This window comes from Ranitomeya imitator, chromosome 4 (genome assembly GCF_032444005.1).
Source record: "Ranitomeya imitator isolate aRanImi1 chromosome 4, aRanImi1.pri, whole genome shotgun sequence".
NCBI lineage: Eukaryota > Metazoa > Chordata > Amphibia > Anura > Dendrobatidae > Ranitomeya > Ranitomeya imitator.
This window is the reverse complement of record NC_091285.1, coordinates 534,036,300-534,056,042: the sequence shown is the minus strand read 5'-3', so window position 1 is coordinate 534,056,042 and position 19,743 is coordinate 534,036,300. Positions and strand designations below refer to the sequence as shown.

General features: G+C 49.5%; 1 protein-coding gene across 1 annotated transcript in view; it reads right to left on the bottom strand.

The window, feature by feature from the left end:
* FANCI (FA complementation group I) overlaps positions 1 to 19,743 on the bottom strand; it is a 163,147-nt gene that overhangs the window by 92,873 nt on the left and 50,531 nt on the right. Inside the window, exons 11-15 of the mRNA XM_069766216.1 lie at positions 19,158 to 19,250; positions 18,932 to 19,068; positions 14,831 to 15,002; positions 8,598 to 8,685; positions 8,358 to 8,488 (exon numbers count right to left, since the gene is read on the bottom strand). Of these exons, the coding sequence (XP_069622317.1) occupies positions 8,358 to 8,488; positions 8,598 to 8,685; positions 14,831 to 15,002; positions 18,932 to 19,068; positions 19,158 to 19,250 (621 nt within the window). The remainder of the gene's footprint in view (positions 1 to 8,357; positions 8,489 to 8,597; positions 8,686 to 14,830; positions 15,003 to 18,931; positions 19,069 to 19,157; positions 19,251 to 19,743) is intronic.

Genomic DNA, 19,743 nt, shown 5'->3' with positions numbered 1-19,743 from the left:
TGTAGTAAGCCGCACCACGGAGTCTGTCTTGAAGTATGTCCTGCCGTGCTCGTTCTCCTGAAGGTAGGACAGTAGGCTTGTCAACAGGGAGACTAAACTCTACTCTCTGTTGTGAACCCGAGTTCAAACCTTGCGCCTGCGATATGTGGTCAGATTCTTTATCCACTGAGCCACGGCCGACATTGCTGGGAAATACGGACTCTTAACCAGCTGGAAGTTAGGTCCGAACACTGCAGTCATGAAGTGGGTAGGAGCCGCTCCCCTCTGCTTAGAGCAGAGTAATGCTTGCATCCGGAGGGGGCTGCAGGGAGATGGAGGGCGAGTGCTCCTGAGCAGGAGATAAGGAAACTTTCGATATGCCAGGGCTCTAGCATCACTATGTCTAGAGAAATAGCCGAAACTCGCACTGCTGAAGATCAAGGCACAGATCTGCAATAGCAGAAACCACAACAGTAGTATGACAAAACGGAAAACCTTCTACGAAGTGAATGCCATATGGCACGTTTTATAATGATCCCTCTCCCTGTGGAGAGTGAGGGGTGGACAGTGGCACCGATGACGGCAGCGTGGGGCATACTGCCATACCCCGCTGGTAACTGCCCGGCTCTAGGGCACTTATTACACCAGCGACTGCATGGCTCTAGAGTACCACTATCCAGTGACTGTACGGTTCTAGAGTGCTACTACGCCAGTGATAGTACGGCTCCAGCGTACTATTATGTATTATGCCGGTGGCTGCACAGGTCTAGAGTACTATTACGTATTATGCCAGTGACTGCACAGGACTAGAGTACTGATACCCATCGACTGCACTGCTTTAGAGTACTATCACGCATTATGCCAGTGACTGCACGGCTCTACAATCCCACTATGCTCCACAGCCAGTGGCTGCACGGATTCTTAGAGGGTTAGGAGACGGGGGTTTCGGGGGGGACAGAGGTCTACAGTGCTGAGCTACTCATAGTAGAAGAAAATGGAGGCGATATGAGCTCCTGCCGCAATTCAAGAAAAGGAACCGCAGGGAAAAAAAAAAAAAAATGCCAGACTGCGCGCTGGAGTGGCGATGTGTGGCACCAGCGAAGTGGGGAGGGCGGAGTCTGATGAGCACCCAGGAGCACCAAGATGGCGCTGGTGGGCGGAGAATGCGGGGAGAGGGTTGTCGGGCGGGAGAAAAGCCCGCCTGAACAAACCGGAAGTGGTGGAGTCGCGGCGCCGGAAGTAGGCCCCGGCCGAAGCCGGGACCTAAATTAGAGGCCAGCGCCGCCGAAGAGGAGAATCGCGGCGCCGGTGCAGTGCGCTGCAGGGACTAAGCAGCGCGGCAGCCTGCCAAGGCTGCCGCGCAGAAGCAGGACGCAATGTGGCCGCCGAGCAGTGCGGCCGCAGGGGGAAGTGGTGCGGCAGCCTGCCAGGCTGTCGCGCTGAAAGTGGAGACATTGCGGCCGCCGACCAGTGCGGCTGAAGGGAGAGCACTGCGGCCGCCGAAGAAGGGGACAGATCCAGCGTCCCTAGCAGTCCTTCACGGTGGAAAAAAATGGCGCAGCTCAGGAGGGAGCGCGGGTGCCTGACCGGCCTTCGTGCGATGCGGTTCTGCCCGTGTGGCTCTAAGATCCCCAATAAAAATAAAAGGTAAAAATCGTGCAGCGCATTTCTAAAGCGACCTGCTCCCCCACACTGTGAGTGATCTGGGAATGGGAGGGGAAAATACTCACCTAAACATCCCACGCCGTTACTAACCTGAGGGGAATGAGACGTCCACGGAGCTGTGATGGACGTCCTCGTCTCCTCCAACCGACAGGCTCTGGTGGGCGAGTGGGTGGGGGACGGAGCCAGGACCGGACTTCTAAGCACGCTTGTGTGCTAGGATCTTGGTCCTGGAGAGGGATCTATGAGGATACGGGGTGGCAGTACACGCCGTACTCATAGTCCGTATTGTGGGACTACAGGCGTGACTGTTCACCCTGTATCCCTCCGAAAAACCTGTAAGAAAAAACGACGCACATTGAGGTAGATAAGGGTCTAATGAAAGACCCGTGTCCACCTCCTACTGACACTAAGCTAAACTGATTATCCTACTTCCTGTCGGTAGGGTGTACACTGCAGAGGAGGAGCTAACTTTTTTATTTGCATAGTGTCAGCCTCCTAGTGGCAGCAGCATACACCCATGGTTTCCTGTGTCCCCCAATGAGGCGATAGAGAAATTGGAATTTACCCAAAACTACCTCAATTGGAAACTTGTATAAGGGGAAGGAATTAATTACTTTTACATCATTGCGAGATAAATACAATGTCCCTCAAAGGGATTTTTACAAATATTTGCAGATTCGGCATTTCCTAACTGAAAGGAAAAAACAAATGCCTGCACCGCCGTCTAAACTTTACTCTATGCTGATGAACCCGACATCATAGATTAGGGCGCTGTCCACAAGCTACGACTGTATGTTGGAGAATACCCTGCCCTCTCTAACTACATACCTGCAAAAGTGGGAAAAAGACCTAAAATGCACATTCACACCGGATCAGTGGAGGGCATCCTTCTTAATTATTGGAAGCCAATCTAAATGTACTAACCACATAGAAAACGCCAGGAAATTGTTATATCGGTGGTATTTCACTCCCAGTAGATTGTCTGGGATGTTCCGCAGTTCCCCAGACACGTGCTGGAGGTGTGGAGACCCCTGTGCAGACATGCTACATATATGGTGGATTGTGACAGAATTAGACGTCTGTGGACAGCCATAGATCATCTGATGTCCCAGATTTGTGGTATACCGGTGAATCTTAATGCACAGCAGGCGTTACTCGCTATTGATTTGGACTCGTTTCCCTATGAGTTCCATACAGTGATTGTACACATTATTGTAGCAACAAGAATCAAAATTGCTAGTTACTGGAAAAACTCCAAATGCCCCTCACTGTCCGAGGTCGTATCACTGATCAACCAGAATTGCCTATCGGAAAAAATAATCGCTACATCTAATAATAATATAGCTCAATTTCATAAAAAATGGAACAATTGGTTATCTTTCCGCTTAAATACCGTTATTAAATAACTTTGCAGATTCGCACATAGAGAATGTGATTGGATAGTTATTGTAATGTCACCATATCCCCTATCCTCTTCCCTTCCCTAATCCCCATAACGTTGTGTTGTTAAGAATTTACTGTCAATAAGATGTAATGCTCAACACAATTTGTAAATCAATAAAAATGTATGTCTTAAAAAAAAAAACTGATTAAAGATGTGAAAAAAAAGAGAAAAGCAATTATACGCACGTGTGTGTGTGTGTGTGTGTGTGTGTGTGTGTGTGTGTGTGTGTGTATATACATACATACATGTACACACCCATATACATATATACTTTATATATTATATAATATACACTTTATATATTATATAATATACACACATACGACATACATACACATAGGTGCATACACACTTTTAAGAAAAAAAAATCTTAAAAAAAAATCTAGAAGTTTACATAGTCACCAAAAAATGAGTAAATGTAAGGTAAAAAAAAAAAAAAAGAGAGAATTTTGGGTACTTATCATAAAATCCTTTTCTCAAAGCATTCATTGGGGACACAGGAGACCATGAGATGCATGCTGCTAACACTAGGAGGCTAACCCTAGGCAAAAAAAAAAAGTTAGCTCCTCCTTACCATGTTACACCCACCAAAGGCCACAAAGCTAATCGGTTAAGGCCATGTTCACAAGTTCCTGATTTCCCTGCTGTTTTTTCTGCACTAAAAACCGCAGCTCTTGGCAGAAAACGCAGGTGCGTTTTTTGGTGCTTTTTTTGATGCGTTTTTTGGTGCAGTTTTTTATGCAGTTTTCTCTGCAGAGTCTATGTGTTTTCTAGGAAGTTTTTTTAGGGTTAAAATGGCTGAAAATACCCTAACCCTACCCCTAACCCTACCCCTAGTTCTAACTGTAGTGGGGGGGGGGGGAATTCTTTATTTTATTATTGTTACTACCTATGGGGGTGATAAAGGGGGGGGGGACATTTACCTTTTTTTTTATTTTGATCACTGTGAGGTTATCACAGTGATCAAAATGTGCCTGGAACGAATCTGCCGGCCGGCAGATTCGGCGGGCGCACTGCGCATGCGCCCGCCATTTTGGAAGATGGCGGCGCCCAGGGAGAAGACGGCTGGACGGACACCGGGAGGCCCGGTAAGTATAAGGGGGGAGATTAGGGCACGGGGGGGGGGGGGGGGGGGCGTCGGAGCACGGGGGTGGCATCGGAGCACGGGGGGGTGGGATTGGGGCACGGGGCGGCAGCCACACTGCAGCGGTTCTGCACCACAAACCGCAGAAAACCCGCAGATATTTTTTTCGTCTGCGGGTTTTACTGCGGGTTTGACCTCACAATGGAGGTCAATGGGTGCAGAACCGCTGCAGTTCCGCAAAAAGAAGTGACATGGTACTTCTTTTTTACCGCAGCTATTCAGCGCGGCTTTTTTGGGGATTTTCCGCAATGTGGGCACAGCAGTTCCTGTTTTCCATAGGGTACATTGTAATGTACCCTGCATGGAAAACAGCTGCGGACCCGCAGCGGGAAAATCGCGGCGGTTCCGCATTAAAAAAAGGATGGTGTGAACATGGCCTAAGGAGAAAGCACTATGAGAAGAAACATATAAAAGAGTAAAACAACATGCATAGAAAGGGAGGGTTCTGTGTCCCCAATGAAGGCTCAGAGAAAGATTTTACGGCATGTACCCAAAATCCTCTATTCTCTATCGCTTCATTAGGGAATAAAGGAGACCATGGGATATCAAAAAGCAGTCCCAAAGGAGAGAAAAAACATCAATAACAACTAGGAAACAACTGTGTAGGCATATTTCTTTCAGGTCTGGAGACGAGCAACTGCCACCTGGAGGACCCTCCTGCCCAGGCTGGCATCTGCTGAGGTGTAGGTATGAACATTGTAAAATTTGGGAAATGTGTCAACGGAAGACTAGGTAGGCACCTTGCAAACCTGCACAGCAGAGGCGTGGTGGGGCACGGTTCAGGAAGGCTCTACTGTTCCTGAAGGTGTGAAAATGACCTCTGCAAAGTAAATAGAGTTTCTGACTGACAACTTTCTTCCATGGTGTAAAAAGCAGAAACGTGCCTTCAGGAGCAAAATCATCTTCATGCATGAAAATGCCCCATCTCATGATGCAAAGAATACCTCCGAGTCATTGGCTGCTATGGGCATAAAAGGAGATAAACTCATGGTGTGGCCACCATCTTCCCCTGACCTCAAACCTATAGAGAAGCTTTGGAGTATCATCGAGCAAAAGATCTATGAGGGTCAGAGGCAGTTCACATCAAAACAGCAGCTCTGGGAGGCTATTCTAACTTAATGCAGCAGGAGATCACAGACGATACATTTTGTGAGGTAAAATATTGTTTAAAAAGAGTAAGTGAAATATTTTACCTGACAAAAGAAATCCTCTGTGATCCCCTGTTGTAATGTCAGTATTGTCTTTAGCTTCCTCCCCTGCCTAGGAGATGTGGTATGCTCCGTACACGGTCAGACACAGACAATTTTTAAAATGAACTTTCGTTCATGGGAAAACCCCTTTAATATGACCGGCTTCCTCTGCCTGTAGACACGTCGCGCATCTGAAGCCGGGATCAGCCAAATGATTCACTGCGCCTGCGCAGTAAATCAGACCGCCGCCATGTTTGTGCAGACAGAGATAGTAGCGGTCACATTAAAACTGCGCATGCACTCCTCCTGTACAATGATGGAGGCGGTCAGTGAATCATTCAGCTGATCCCGGCGACGGCGTGTTTGTGACGATGTTCCGCTGGTGGTACCGCGCAATAGGATGCGTACGGTGTATACAATGTGGGGGGTTGTGCGTGTGTGGTGTGTACGGCGTATACAGTGTGTGTGTGGTGCGACGATGTTCCGCTGGTGGTACCATACAAGAGGCTGCATATGGCGTATACAGAGTGTGAGTGTGTGTGTGTGTGTGTGTTGCGTACGGCATATACAGTGTGTGTGGTGCGTACGGCATATACAGTGTGTGTTGCGACGGTGTGCCGCTGGTGGTACCAGGCAAGAGGCTGCGTATGGCGTATACAGTGTGTGTGTGTATATATGTGTGCGGTGCATACGGTTGTGTGTGTGTGTGTGTGTGTGTGTGTGTTGCGACGGTGTTCAGCTGGTGGTACCACGCAAGGAGCTGGTACCCCCCAGCAGTTTCCATATCGAGACACCCATCACTTGAGTGTCCCAATATGGAGGTCGGTGAACTTCCACCGCTTGGAATTCTGGGATGCGGACACATCTGCAGAGATATATATATACATATATATATATATATATATATATATATATATATATATATATATATATATATATATATATGGTATATATATTGTACTATTATCAGTGTGTGTACACACACACACCTGCACAGATAACCAAAGTACACATCGACACATGAAAACACTTTCGGACATGAATGTGTGTATATACACATTATACACACACAGATAACTAATGTACACTCAGGTACCAATACACATACATATATACATATTTATAGTGTACTGTGATTATCTTTGTGTGTATACCCCCAACACCCACAGACAACCACAGTACACACACACACATACATACACACACATATATATATATAGAAAGATACTTTTACAAACAGGTGCACAGAAGTATGGTAATAGACAGAGATGATAGTAAGTCTGTACACATTTTCTTATGGGCAGCATGGTGGCTCAGTGGTTAGCACTGTTACTTTGCAGCACTGGAGTCCTGGGTACAAATCCCACCAGGGACAACATCTGCAAGGAGTTTGTATGTTCTCCCCATGTTTGCGTGGGTTTCCTCCGGGTACTCTGGTTTCCTCCCACATTCCAAAGACATACTGATAGGGATTCTAGATTGTGAGCAAAACTGTAAAGTGCTGCGGAATATGTTAGCACTGTATAAAAATAAAGATTATTTATTTATTTATTTATTTACTTACATACGTTGTCCCTCTGGCAGCTGCATTCTTCCATCTCCAGGCGCTCCATCCTGGGGGTCTTCAGTCCTCCATCAGCACTTACTGGCCAGATCTCCAGCTGTCACCAGTCCTTCTGCCCCTTCACTACCTCTGATAGCGGCAGAGAACAGCCTCCCAGCAGTCAGTGAATCTGACACTTCTCCTCATTCCTTCTACCTTCTGACAGGTATCTGACCCATGAGAACATCAGCCATCACATCACCCTCCCCCCCCCCCCCCCCCGTAGCCAGTTACCAGCCCTGTACTGAGGGGTCTTTATTGTGCAATGGCTGCACTGGTCCAGTCAGGCAGCATTCACACTGCAGCTCCTGCTTCTGAATGGGCCAGTGCAGCAGTTTTTCAATAAACCCCCCTCAGTACAGGGGGTGCAGGTAGCTACAGGGGGCTTGATGTGATGGCTCATGTGAACATTAAGCAGTTCAGTTGTCAGAACTGCTCAGGAGGCAGCAGAGGTTACAGATGTACTGTCTGCTCTGAGGCTGTTCCCAGCAGCAGTCAGAGGCAGTGAGGAGGCAGGACTGGCAGAGATCAGCCATACTTACCAGGCCTGTTCCTGCCTGCACTAGGCAGAGAAGCCGGGGGCGTGCCCAGGGACCCCGGGGGTATGCCCATGGACCCCGGGGGCGTGTCCAGGGACCCCGGGGGCGTGTCCAGGGACCCCGGGGGCATGTCCAGGAGTCTGGGCTCCTGCATCATAGAGCGAGCAGCAGCATCAACTCAGAGGAGAGGAAGGGGCCCCTCCTGACATATTCTGCAGAGTGCAGCCCCTCTCTGACAGAAAAAAAAGACTCAGGTACGGCCCCCTTCCTCTCCTCTTAGTGTAGATGCTGCCACCAGCTCTATGAGAGAGCAAGATATTTCAGCAGCTGAGCTGTGTAGCTGCACATGCGGTATGTCCGCCCATGTCCCTTCTACTGACACTTAGCTAAAACTGACTAGCTTTGTGCCAGTTGGTGGGTGTAAGCTGCTGAGGAGCCGCCAATTTTTTTTGCCTACTGTCAGCCTCCTAGTGCCAGCAGCATACACCTATGGCTTACTGTGTCTCCCAATGAAGGCTCCGAGAAAAATGAAGTTTGGTATTGCCACGTGCATATTTACAAGAATAAAATATCTAAAAATACTTATTCCATAAGGTGAACACCAAAACAAAATACCTGAATTGCCTTAAGACTTAAGAGAGTGCTAGCAAAGCGGCCACGATCCTTTCATGCTTACATCCGGTGGTGGTCCCAGTTTAAAGACCATCGCTAATGTTATATGAATATCCAATGACAAAATTCGGTACATTTTCCTGTAAACAATATTTAACATAGAAAATCGACTCTGTAATACCTGTAAAGCTTTAATAAGACCTTGAACGGTGGCGAATGGCAAGTAGAAGAGATGGTCAAAAGTGGCGATCAGCTTAGAGGACGAATTCTGCATTAGAAGAGGTGTTGCAAATACAATGTCCGAGAAAAGATCTGAAAAACATTGAAAGCCATTATTTGTGCACTGACCTTGGACTTCCCAGCAGTGCTTCCTATTAACCCTGTCCATAAATGAGGAGCTTAAAATAAAACATCAATTCACCTATAAAGTGACTTGTGGGAGAAGTTGCCTTAGTAACAACTCGATTCAAAACTTGCTCCAAAATCACACTCCTTATTGGCTCATGGACCTAAAAACATGAAAAACAGGATTTTTGGTTGCTTACCGTAAAATCTGTTTCTCGGAGCCTTCATTGGGGGACACAGGAACCATGGGGTGTATGCTGCTGCCACTAGGAGGCTGACACTATGCAAATAAAAAAGTTAGCTCCTCCTCTGCAGTGTACACCCTACCGACAGGAAGTAGGATATTCAGTTAGTGAGAAAGCAGTAGGAGAAGCAATCGTGTAAAAGCGAAAGAATAATAATATAATAATAATAAGCTTTATCTATATAGCGCCAACAAACTCCACGGCGCTTCACAGATCAACAGTTTCAAACACTCAAAGAGTGTTCAAAGAACTCAAACGTATACAGTAAACAGAGCTGTTCAACTTGGGAGGGTGCTGTGTCCCCCAATGAAGGCTCCGAGAAACAGATTTTACGGTAAGCAACCAAAAATCCTGTTTTCTCTATCGCCTTTCATTGGGGGACACAGGAACCATGGGACGTCCCAAAGCAGTCCCTGGGGTGGGAACAGCAGAAAAACTCCATTCAGGTCGGAGGAATCACCACTGCCGCCTGCAAGATCCTTCCGCCTAGGCTGGCAACTGCCGAAGCGTAGGTATGGAGCTTATAACCCCTTGGCAAAGGAGTGACCGGAACACTAGGCTTCCACCTAGCAAAGATGTAGGGCGGATGCCCCATGGTGTACCGCCCAGGAGGCGCCCACTGCCCGGAGCAGAGGGAGGAGTCACTCTGTTCTTGATCCGGTGAGCCTCCAGAATGGCAGGTCTGATCCAGAGAACAATCGTAACCTTGGAAGCCGGCAGGCCTCTTGGCGTACCGTCTGGAATGACAAAGGACAGTCCTTCTTCCTAAAGAAGGCGGCCCTACACAAATAGATCCTCACCGCCCTGACCAGGTCTAGCCTGTTCAGAGAATGCCCCAGAGAATCGATCGGAGCAGGACAAAGGTGGGAAGGACGATCTTATTCAAGTAAAAGGAGGACACCACCCTGGGAAGAAAAGGCGACGAAGGCCGTAAAACTACCCTATCCTGGTGAAAAACCAAGAAAGGGGCGATAGAGAGCCACCAACTCCGAGATGCGTGGAGATGGCCACCAGCAAAGCCACCTTGCAGGACAGAGCAGAAAGTGAGGCTCATGGAGAGGATCAACGGAGAAAGTCCACCGAGCCTCCAGAACAAGACTGAGGTCCCAGGGATCCACGGAAGTGTGGTACGAGGGAGCCGCATGCGCTACTGAAGAAAGGCCCTGATCTGAGAACGGGACGGATATAAAACTTCGTACCGTGATAGCCAGTAGCAAAGGACCTCTGAAAAGGGACTTCACAAAAAGGATGGTAAGGGTTGCTATCTGACCCTTCAGAAAACTAAGGGCAAGGCCAACATCAAGTCCCGCCTAGAGAGAACGGCCAAAAAGGAAGGTTTCAACAGCAAAGCTGTTAACCTGAGACACCAAGAACTCTGCGGCAGATGGGTCCCTAGTACAGAAGATCTGACCTGACTGGGGCCTCCAATGAGAGTCCGCGAGGAGATAAACGATCTCAGCGAACCAGACCTTCTGGGCCAATCTGGTGCGGTCAGAATGACCGGCACCCCCTCCGCATAGATCTTCAACAGTCTGGGAAGAAAGGGGAGGGAGGAACAGAAAGGTAAGTACAAAAGGCGACCCAGGAATGGTCAAGGTATCGGTATCCACAACAAGAGGATTGCGGAGTTGGAAACAAAACGGTGGACTCTTCCTAAGCAGTCGGGCCGCCAGGAGATCCGTGTCCGGAGTTCCTCATCCAAGGAAAATTTGAAGGAAGACCTCCTGAGTCGGGACCTCTGTCCTGCCGCAAGGCCCTCGCGGCAGAGAAAACACTGCGGCCTAGTTGTCCACGCCGGGGATATACACTGCGAATAGTGCTGAAATCGTCGCCTCTGCCCAGAGGATCCTGGATACCTCCGCCATAGCCAAGAGGCTGATTCCCTCCCTGGCGATTGACATAAGCCACAGCCGAGGCATTGGACGTCTGGATTCTGACTGGCAGACGTCTGAGAAGCCTTTCCCAGTGACTCAGGGATAGAAGAAAGGCCCCTCTCTCAATGGTGTCGATCGGCGGAGAGGACCCTTGCTCCGACCAACGCCCCCTTCAATGACGGATGGCGAGAAAACGCACCCCAGCCGGGAAGGCTGGTGATCGTCGTCACCACCTGCCTTGGGGAGGACCGGACATGAGGAATGAGAGGGGATGACAGCCACCAGTTGAGAGGCTATTAGAATCTGATGGAAAGTCGGATTGGAGGGTCCAGAGAAAGCACAGACGTGTCCCACTGAGGAAGGATGGCCTGCTGAAGTGGTCCCAAGTGGAACCGCGCAAAAGAGAACGGTTACGGAGCTGTCACCATGCCTCACAGGACCGTCGTAGCTGAACGGAATGAAGGCAGCCGAAGGCCCTGCCGAGAGCGAACTCTGTATGGAGAATTGCCCGCTTCTCAAGAAGAAAAACCCCTAGCGATGTCGAACAACATGCCTAAGAGGACGAGACGCTGACTCGGAACAAGACAAGACTTTGTTCTGTTGGCCAGCCACCAGAAACAGGACAGGGAGTCTAGGACGATGGTCAGACCCTCGGGGCCTGAGAGAGGGGCAGAGGCTTGATGAGGATTACTTCAAGGTATGGAATGAGCACTAAGGCCCCTGATCATCAAGGGAAATCAGGACATGGAGCAAGGCCTCTTGGATATCCATGTAGCACAGGAAAACCTGTGGGTCCATGGAAGCCAGGACTGAACAGAGGAACTTCATCCTGAAATGCCGCATGCGGAACCTTCTGTTCACTAAGTTCAGAGACAGGAAGGGTCGAACTGCGCCGCTCTTCTTCGGCACTACAAGCAGGTTTGGATAGAAACCTGGGAAGCGTACCTGCTGTGGGACGGAAACAATAACCTCCAAACAAAGAAGGAAGGTAATGGACGCAAAGAAACCCAAGATCAGAGGAGGATTTTTAGAGGGCGGGATTCAAAGAAGCGATTCCGGGCCGCTAAGTGAACCCTATCTTGTATCCAGAGGATACCACCTCCCTGATCTAGGCGTCCTCCACCGAAGCCAGCCAAACATCCCTGAAAAAGGCAGGAGATGCCCGCCCAAACTGGAAGAAACGCTGGGCCGTTAGCACGAGTTATTATGCCGAAGAAGATCTGCCAGGTCTAGGCCTGGTGGCCCAACCATGGGAGTTGCGGGCACACCGGGAAGGGATAGGCTTAAAGGAAAGCCTTTTCTCTAGCCAGACGAGATCGCAGTCTGTGTTAGCTAGAGGAATCTTCCGACGCCGCAAAACAGCGAAGGGACAAAGGGAACTTGTGCCTCCCATGGCGTCATTAATAATTTGTTCCCTCATGTAGCCAAAGAAACAGGCCCCCCGGAAGGGCTGTGTGTAGAGCCGAATATTCCATCGGATGGCCACCATAATGCTGGATGCGTGAGCTGCACAAGCTGCGCATCTAGGGAGGCAGATACCAAATATTTCCCTGCATAGGAAATCCGGTCCGTCAGGTCGGCTAGCTCCCCCGGAGGAGCTCCAGGCGGGGTGCTCTTACAAGGCTGTTTGGTCCATCTATCTATGGTCCTTGAGACCCAGGTAGAGGCAATGGCCGAGGCACAAAGTAGAAGCAGCCGTTACAAAAGGCTGATTTTTCCAGCAGTTCTATAAAAGTATCCTTGGAACCCGTGCCAAGCTGGTAGACAGTCTGGGAACTGACGAGTCCAGAATTGCCCGCTTCCTGCCGAGGAATCAGTCCAGTTAGCGATGAGCACAGGAGAGAAGGGATATAGGATGCCGAGACGCTTCCCTGTCTGCAAGCATCTGGTATGGCTCGCATTTCTCCTGGCAAGTACCACCACATATTCAGCGTGTGTGGGGCAAAGGTCCTGGAAAGTGGTTTTGACCGTCTAAACGAAAACCGCCTATTCTGCGGGTTCCGTAGAGGTATCCATGATGCTTAGGGTCTGGTTGATCGCATCAATAAGGCTATCCAAGTCTGAAACTTCCTCTGCAAACATGACCGAGGAAGCCCGTCTCTCTCTCGATAGAGAGGAGGATCAGGAAGAGGGATCTCACCGGTCCAGACCGGAGGGCAAGATGGAGCGGGAAAGACAGGTGTCAGACGTCCATGAGGCTGATGGTGGACGTCCTGGTCTCCTCCAACCGACAGGCTCTGGAGGGCGAGTGGGTGGGGAATGGAGCTGGGACCGAACATCTAAGCACGCTTGTGTGCTAGGATCATGGTCCTGCCGTCGGATCTATGAGGATACGGGGTGGCAGTACACGCCGTACTCATAGTCCATAATGTGGGATTGCAGGTGTGACTGTTCACCCTGTATCCCTCTGTTCTTGGCCAAGTTGAAGAAGGCTGGACGGAGAATCCTGTGACCCACTAGCGATTGCGGACAGGCACGGATACCAAGGTCGTGACATCCTGGTGAGGTCCGCCCCAGACTGAGACAGAAGGAAAGCCCACCCAGGGATAGGGGTCTCGGCCTCACCCGGGTTAGGGACTCCTGGACAGGGAGTTGCTGCAGCTGACAAGAGGAAGCAGGAGGACGGGACACACTCCTTATAGGGTTAGGCCTGGGAGCAGACCCCTAAATGATGTCCGAAGGTTAGGGGAACAGGATAGGGGAGTAATAGGCTGCCTAGCAGAGCTACTCACAGTAATAGTAGGGTCCTGCAGACTGCTCCTGGCTGAGCTGCGACCGGCATCATGGCACAGGTCCAGGGCACCAGCGATGAGATGGCAACCTAAGGAGGATGCAGGGGACCCCGCCGGAGGAAACGTGTGCTGGGGAAAGAAAGGGCCTGGCTGCAGTCTGGGAGAACCGCAGAAGGAGACCGCTGAAAAGGGCGCTGGAACGTGCGCCCTGCTGCGATGTGGCGCTAAGCAGCGGCGTAGAAATCATGGGCCCAGGAGCACCAAGATGGCGCCGGTGGGCGGGGAGTAAAGAGATTGTCGGGCGGGAGAAAGCCCGCCCGAAGAAACCGGAAGTGGAGGAGCGCGGTACCGGAAGTAGGCCCCGGCAGAAGCCGGGACCTAAATTAGAGGTCGGCGCGCCGGTAGAAGAGGCCAGGGCCCCGGAACAGTGCGCCGCAGAGCAGTGCGGCAGCCTGCCAGGGCCGCCCGAGGGAACGAAGAGTCTGGTCTCGGCGTCGGAAGTAGGCCCCGGCCGGAGCCAGGGCCTAAATTAGAGGTCGGCGCCGCTGGATAAGAGAGCCGCGGCGCCGGAGCAGAACGCCGCAGGGAAAGAGCAGCGCGGCAGTCTGCCAAGGCCGCCGCGCAGGGACAGAAAGGCAATGTGGCCGACGAACAGTGCGGCCCAGGGGAAAGCGGTGCGGCAGACTGTCAGAGTGTCGCGCTGATGCGGAGAGAGCACTGCGGCAGAAGAAGAGACAGAACGAGCGTACCTAGCCTGCCATCACCGCAGCTCAAAAGGGAGCGCTGCCTGACCCGCTGCGATGCTCTGGGATTCCATATAAAAGGTAAAAATCGTGCCTCAGGGACCTCTGCTCCCTCACACTGCGAGTGATCTGGGAAAAGGGAGCATGGAAAATACTCACCTAAACATCCCACGCCGTTACTAACCTGAGGGGGATGAGACGTCCATGGAGCTGGTGATGGACGTCCTCGTCACCTCCAACCGACAGGCTCTGGTGGGCGAGAGGGTGGGGGACGGAGCCAGGACCGGACTTCTAAGCACGCTTGTGTGCTAGGATCTTGGTCCTGGAGAGGGATCTATGAGGATACGGGGTGGCAGTACACGCCGTACTCATAGTCCGCCTTGTGGGATTACAGGTGTGACTGCTCACCCTGTATCCCATCCGGAAAAACCTGAAAGGAAACGACGCACACTGAGGTAGAAATGGGTCTAATGAAAGACCCGTGTCCACCTCCTACTGACACTAAGCTAAACTGAATATCCTACTTCCTGTCGGTAGGGTGTACACTGCAGAGGAGGAGCTAACTTTTTTATTTGCATAGTGTCAGCCTCCTAGTGGCAGCAGCATACACCCCATGGTTCCTGTGTCCCCCAATGAAAGGCGATAGAGAAACACTGTTAACATTGTACACCCTTAAATGAACAGGAATAGGAAGAAAATTCAACAACAACTTTACCTTGAAGGTTTCTAGCAAAATTTTGGATCCAAGCTGACAGGCCTGTTGACTTGGTGTTCCTAGTGTCGCCTCTGACATTTTTGCACCTGGAACTATTTTAGGTCCATAGGAATCCATTAGGAGAAAGCCAAGCTCTACAAGCCCTTGGGTGACATGATCCCAACCAAATACACTAGACAGAAAATGCTGTATTACATTATATGAGAAATTATAAAAGAAGATTTGAGTGCTGTTCACATTTGGTGGCAATGAAATGGCACTATGATGGAGCATCTACAGGTCGTGTGCTCCAGGAAAGCTTCCAGGGTACACAACACGGTCCATAATCCACAATATAGAAAGTATAGCCTGCTATACCTCCCTATGAAGTGGGACATACCGTATATACTCTAGTATAAGCCGAGCTTTTCATCACATTTTTTTGTCCTGAAAATGCCCCCTCGGCTTATACACGAGTCATTGTCCCAGAAGCTGGAGGTGGAGCGGCAGAGCAGTGAGTCACAGGAGGCAGAAGCCGGATGCTGCGGCTAAAGACTGTGCCCGCTGCTAAAGAGAAATGAACATTCACTGTGCTGGCAATGAATATTCATTTCTCTTCAGCAGCAGCCACCGGGCTATCACGGGTGCCCGCTATTTTAGAGTTATGAATATTCACCTCTCTCCAATCTCATTCCCTTAATGAGCAGTGACAAGTGATCGCTCCGCCGCAGGAGCTGCTGGCACTGGAACAAGATGTAGTGAGGGCGTGCAAGGACGGTAAGATGTTTTTGTTTTGTTTGTCTGTTTAATACTTTTTTTCATGGGGCCATGCATACAAGGATAGGGATATGGGATAAGGGATAGGAATATGCATCCCAAAGATAGGGATGAGATGGCCATGCATACAAGGATGTTGATGAGGGGACCATGCATACCACAACAGGGATGAACATCAATGCATACCAGGATAGGGATGAAGAGCCATGCAGACAAGAATGGCAATGAAGAGCCATGCAGACAAGGATGGGGATGAGGAACCATGCAGACAAGGATGGGGATGAGGAACCATGCAGACAAGAATGGGGATGAGGAACCATGCAGACAAGGAGGGGGATGAGGAGCCATGCAGACAAGGATGGGGAAGAGGAACCATGCAGACAAGAATGGGGATGAGGAACCATGCAGACAAGGAGGGGGATGAGGAGCCATGCAGACAAGGATGGGGATGAGGAACCATGCAGTCAAGGATGGGGATGAGGAACCGTGCAGACAAGGATGGGGATGAGGAACCATGCAGACAAGAATGGGGATGAGGAACCACATAGACAAGAATGGGGAAGAGGAACCATGCAAACAAGGATGGGGAAGAGGAACCATGCAGACAAGAATGGGGAAGAGGAACCATGCAGACAAGAATGGGGAAGAGGAACCATGCAGACATAGATAGGGATGAGACGGCCATGCATACAAGGATGTTGATGAGGGGACCATGCATACAACAACAGGGATGAACAGCAATGCATACCAGGATAGGGATGAAGAGCCATGCAGACAAGGATGGGGATGAGGAACCATGCAGACAAGGATGGGGAAGAGGAACCATGCAGACAAGAATGGGGATGAGGAACCATGCAGACAAGGAGGGGGATGAGGAGCCATGCAGACAAGGATGGGGAAGAGGAACCATGCAGACAAGAATGGGGATGAGGAACCATGCAGACAAGGAGGGGGGTGAGGAGCCATGCAGACAAGGATGGGGATGAGGAACCATGCAGACAAGAATGGGGATGAGGAACCATGCAGGCAAGGATATGGAAGAGGAACCATGCAGACAAGGATGGGGAAGAGGAACCATGCAGACAAGAATGGGGATGAGGAACCATGCAGACAAGGAAGGGGATGAGGAACCATGCAGACAAGGAAGGGGATGAGGAACCATGCAGACAAGAATGGGGATGAGGAACTATGCAGACAAGAATGGGGATGAGGAACCATGCAAACAAGGATGGGGAAGAGGAACCATGCAGACAAGAATGGGGAAGAGGAACCATGCAGACAAAGATAGGGATGAGACGGCCATGCATACAAGGATGTTGATGAGGGGACCATGCATACAACAACAGGGATGAACAGCAATGCATACCAGGATGGGGATGAAGAGCCATGCAGACAAGGATGGGGATGAGGAACCATGCAGACAAGGATGGGGATGAGGAACCATGCAGACAAGGTTGGGGATGAGGAACCATGCAGGCAAGGATGGGGAAGAGGAACCATGCAGACAAGAATGGGGATGAGGAACCATGCAGACAAGGAGGGGGATGAGGAGCCATGCAGACAAGGATGGGGAAGAGGAACCATGCAGACTAGGATGGGGAAGAGGAACCATGCAGACAAGCATGGGGAAGAGGAACCATGCAGACAAGGAAGGGGATGAGGAAGATTGCAGGCAAGGATGGGGAAGAGGAACCATGCAGACAAGAATGGGGATGAGAAACCATGCAGACAAGGATGGGGATGAGGAACCATGCAGACAAGGATGGGAATGAGGAACCATGCAGACAAGGATGGGGAAGAGGAACCATACAGACAAGGATGGGGAAGATGAACCATGCAGACAAGGATGGGGATGAGGAACCATGCAGACAAGGATGGGGAAGATGAACCATGCAGACAAGGATGGGGAAGATGAACCATGCAGACAAGGATGGGGAAGAGGAACCATGCAGACAAGAATGGGGAAGATGAACCATGCAGACAAGAATGGGGAAGAGGAACCATGCAGACAAAGATAGGGATGAGACGGCCATGCATACAAGGATGTTGATGAGGGGACCATGCATACAACAACAGGGATGAACAGCAATGCATACCAGGATAGGGATGAAGAGCCATGCAGACAAGGATGGGGATGAGGAACCATGCAGACAAGGTTGGGGATGAGGAACCATGCAGGCAAGGATGGGGAAGAGGAACCATGCAGACAAGAATGGGGATGAGGAACCATGCAGACAAGGAGGGGAATGAGGAGCCATGCAGACAAGGATGGGGAAGAGGAACCATGCAGACTAGCATGGGGAAGAGGAACCATGCAGACAAGGAAGGGGATGAGGAAGATTGCAGGCAAGGATGGGGAAGAGGAATCATGCAGATAAGAATGGGGATGAGGAACCATGCAGACAAGGATGGGGATGAGGAACCATGCAGACAAGGATGGGGATGAGGAACCATGCAGACAAGGATGGGAATGAGGAACCATGCAGACAAGGATGGGGAAGATGAACCATGCAGACAAGGATGGGGAAGATGAACCATGCAGACAAGGATGGGGAAGATGAACCATGCAGACAAGGATGGGGAAGATGAACCATGCAGACAAGGATGGGGAAGAGGAACCATGCAGACAAGAATGGGGATGAGGAACCATGCAGACAAGGATGGGGATTAGGAACCATGCAGACAAGGATGGGGATGAGGAGCCATACATACCAGGATGGGTATGAGTGGGACATGCATACCAGGATGGGGATGAGGGGGCCATGCATACAAGGATAGGGATGAGGGGACAATGCATACCTGGCTTATACTCGAGTCAATAAGTTTTCTCAGTTTTTCATGGCAACATTAGGTGCCTCAGCTTATACACAAGTATATGCGGTAGTATATAAAAAAATGAATAGGTTGGGGCACACTTCTGAGATCTGCCTCCAATGGAAACAAAACGTGAACAGACCACACAATCAAACAGTCTAATGATTTTAATAGGCATTTTATAATTTTTTGGCCATTTGCTGCAGAAGCGCCTCACAAATTGAGAAGTAGTGTTATACATCATGCCCACTTAGCCTTCATGTGTCATACCAATGAAAGCTAGGTGCCTGAACATATAGAATATCATATACAAATATATTTGAAATATGTTTCACATTAATTTTACCATTTTATTTCCACACAAAAGTTGAAAATCAGAACGACGTACTAGGTTTAACAACAAAAATATAAGTTGAAGAAGAGCATTCATTATAACGCTGAGGTAATTTTGAGGTTACCTCTGTACTAATTGCCAGGAACTTAAACTCTACTTTTATGACTGGAAGAAGCATCCTTCATTCAATTCCATACCTGTTTTTCACAATTTCAAGGAGCATTGTGGAGACGCTGGGCGGCTGTGGTACTAAATCACGTAGAAATTTTGAGCCTTGCTGAAACTGAAAGTCTTTAAAACCTTTGGATATAGTACTTTTCAGGAGATCAAATACCTGAACAGTAATAAAAATGGAGAACAAAAATCAGCCAGTGCTAATATAATTTATGCGAGCAGAAAAATAACCTTCCATAGATATATTACCTGTTTCTCAAACCTTTGTATTCGGGATACAGACAGCAAGAGTGCGACACTGAACGGACACAAGAATTTACTCGAGTCTCCTTGCTGCCCAGACTAGAAGGAAAAGACATAACACACATTACAAAATTAAACACATTCTATAGTAATTATTTTCCTGACTCCTGCCTTTTTAGTACATTCTTGCATTCACCATAAATAATAATTCTGGAGCATTTTTTCCTAGGAATTATGCATTTTCACATTCCTTTGCTTTTCTTTATGGAAATGCATGAGTAAATGGACAACGAAGCATTAGGAATCTCATCAACATGGCATATCCCTACTCAGTCTGATGCGGGAAGGACGGACTGAACGGTGGCAGAGTATGTAGGGATCCGCTCTTAGCCCATTAACAAGGAGAAAAGGAATATTCATAGCCAGGAGGAATTACAAAGGAACAATATAAAACACAGAATCCTACGAAGAAGAAAAAAAAGCTTCTAAATGCCAATTTTATGGGGAATGAAAGTATATAAAAAAAATCTGACAGGTATTAATTACAGAGGCTGCCACATAATGACAACCGCAGCCCATACGCTTCATAGCG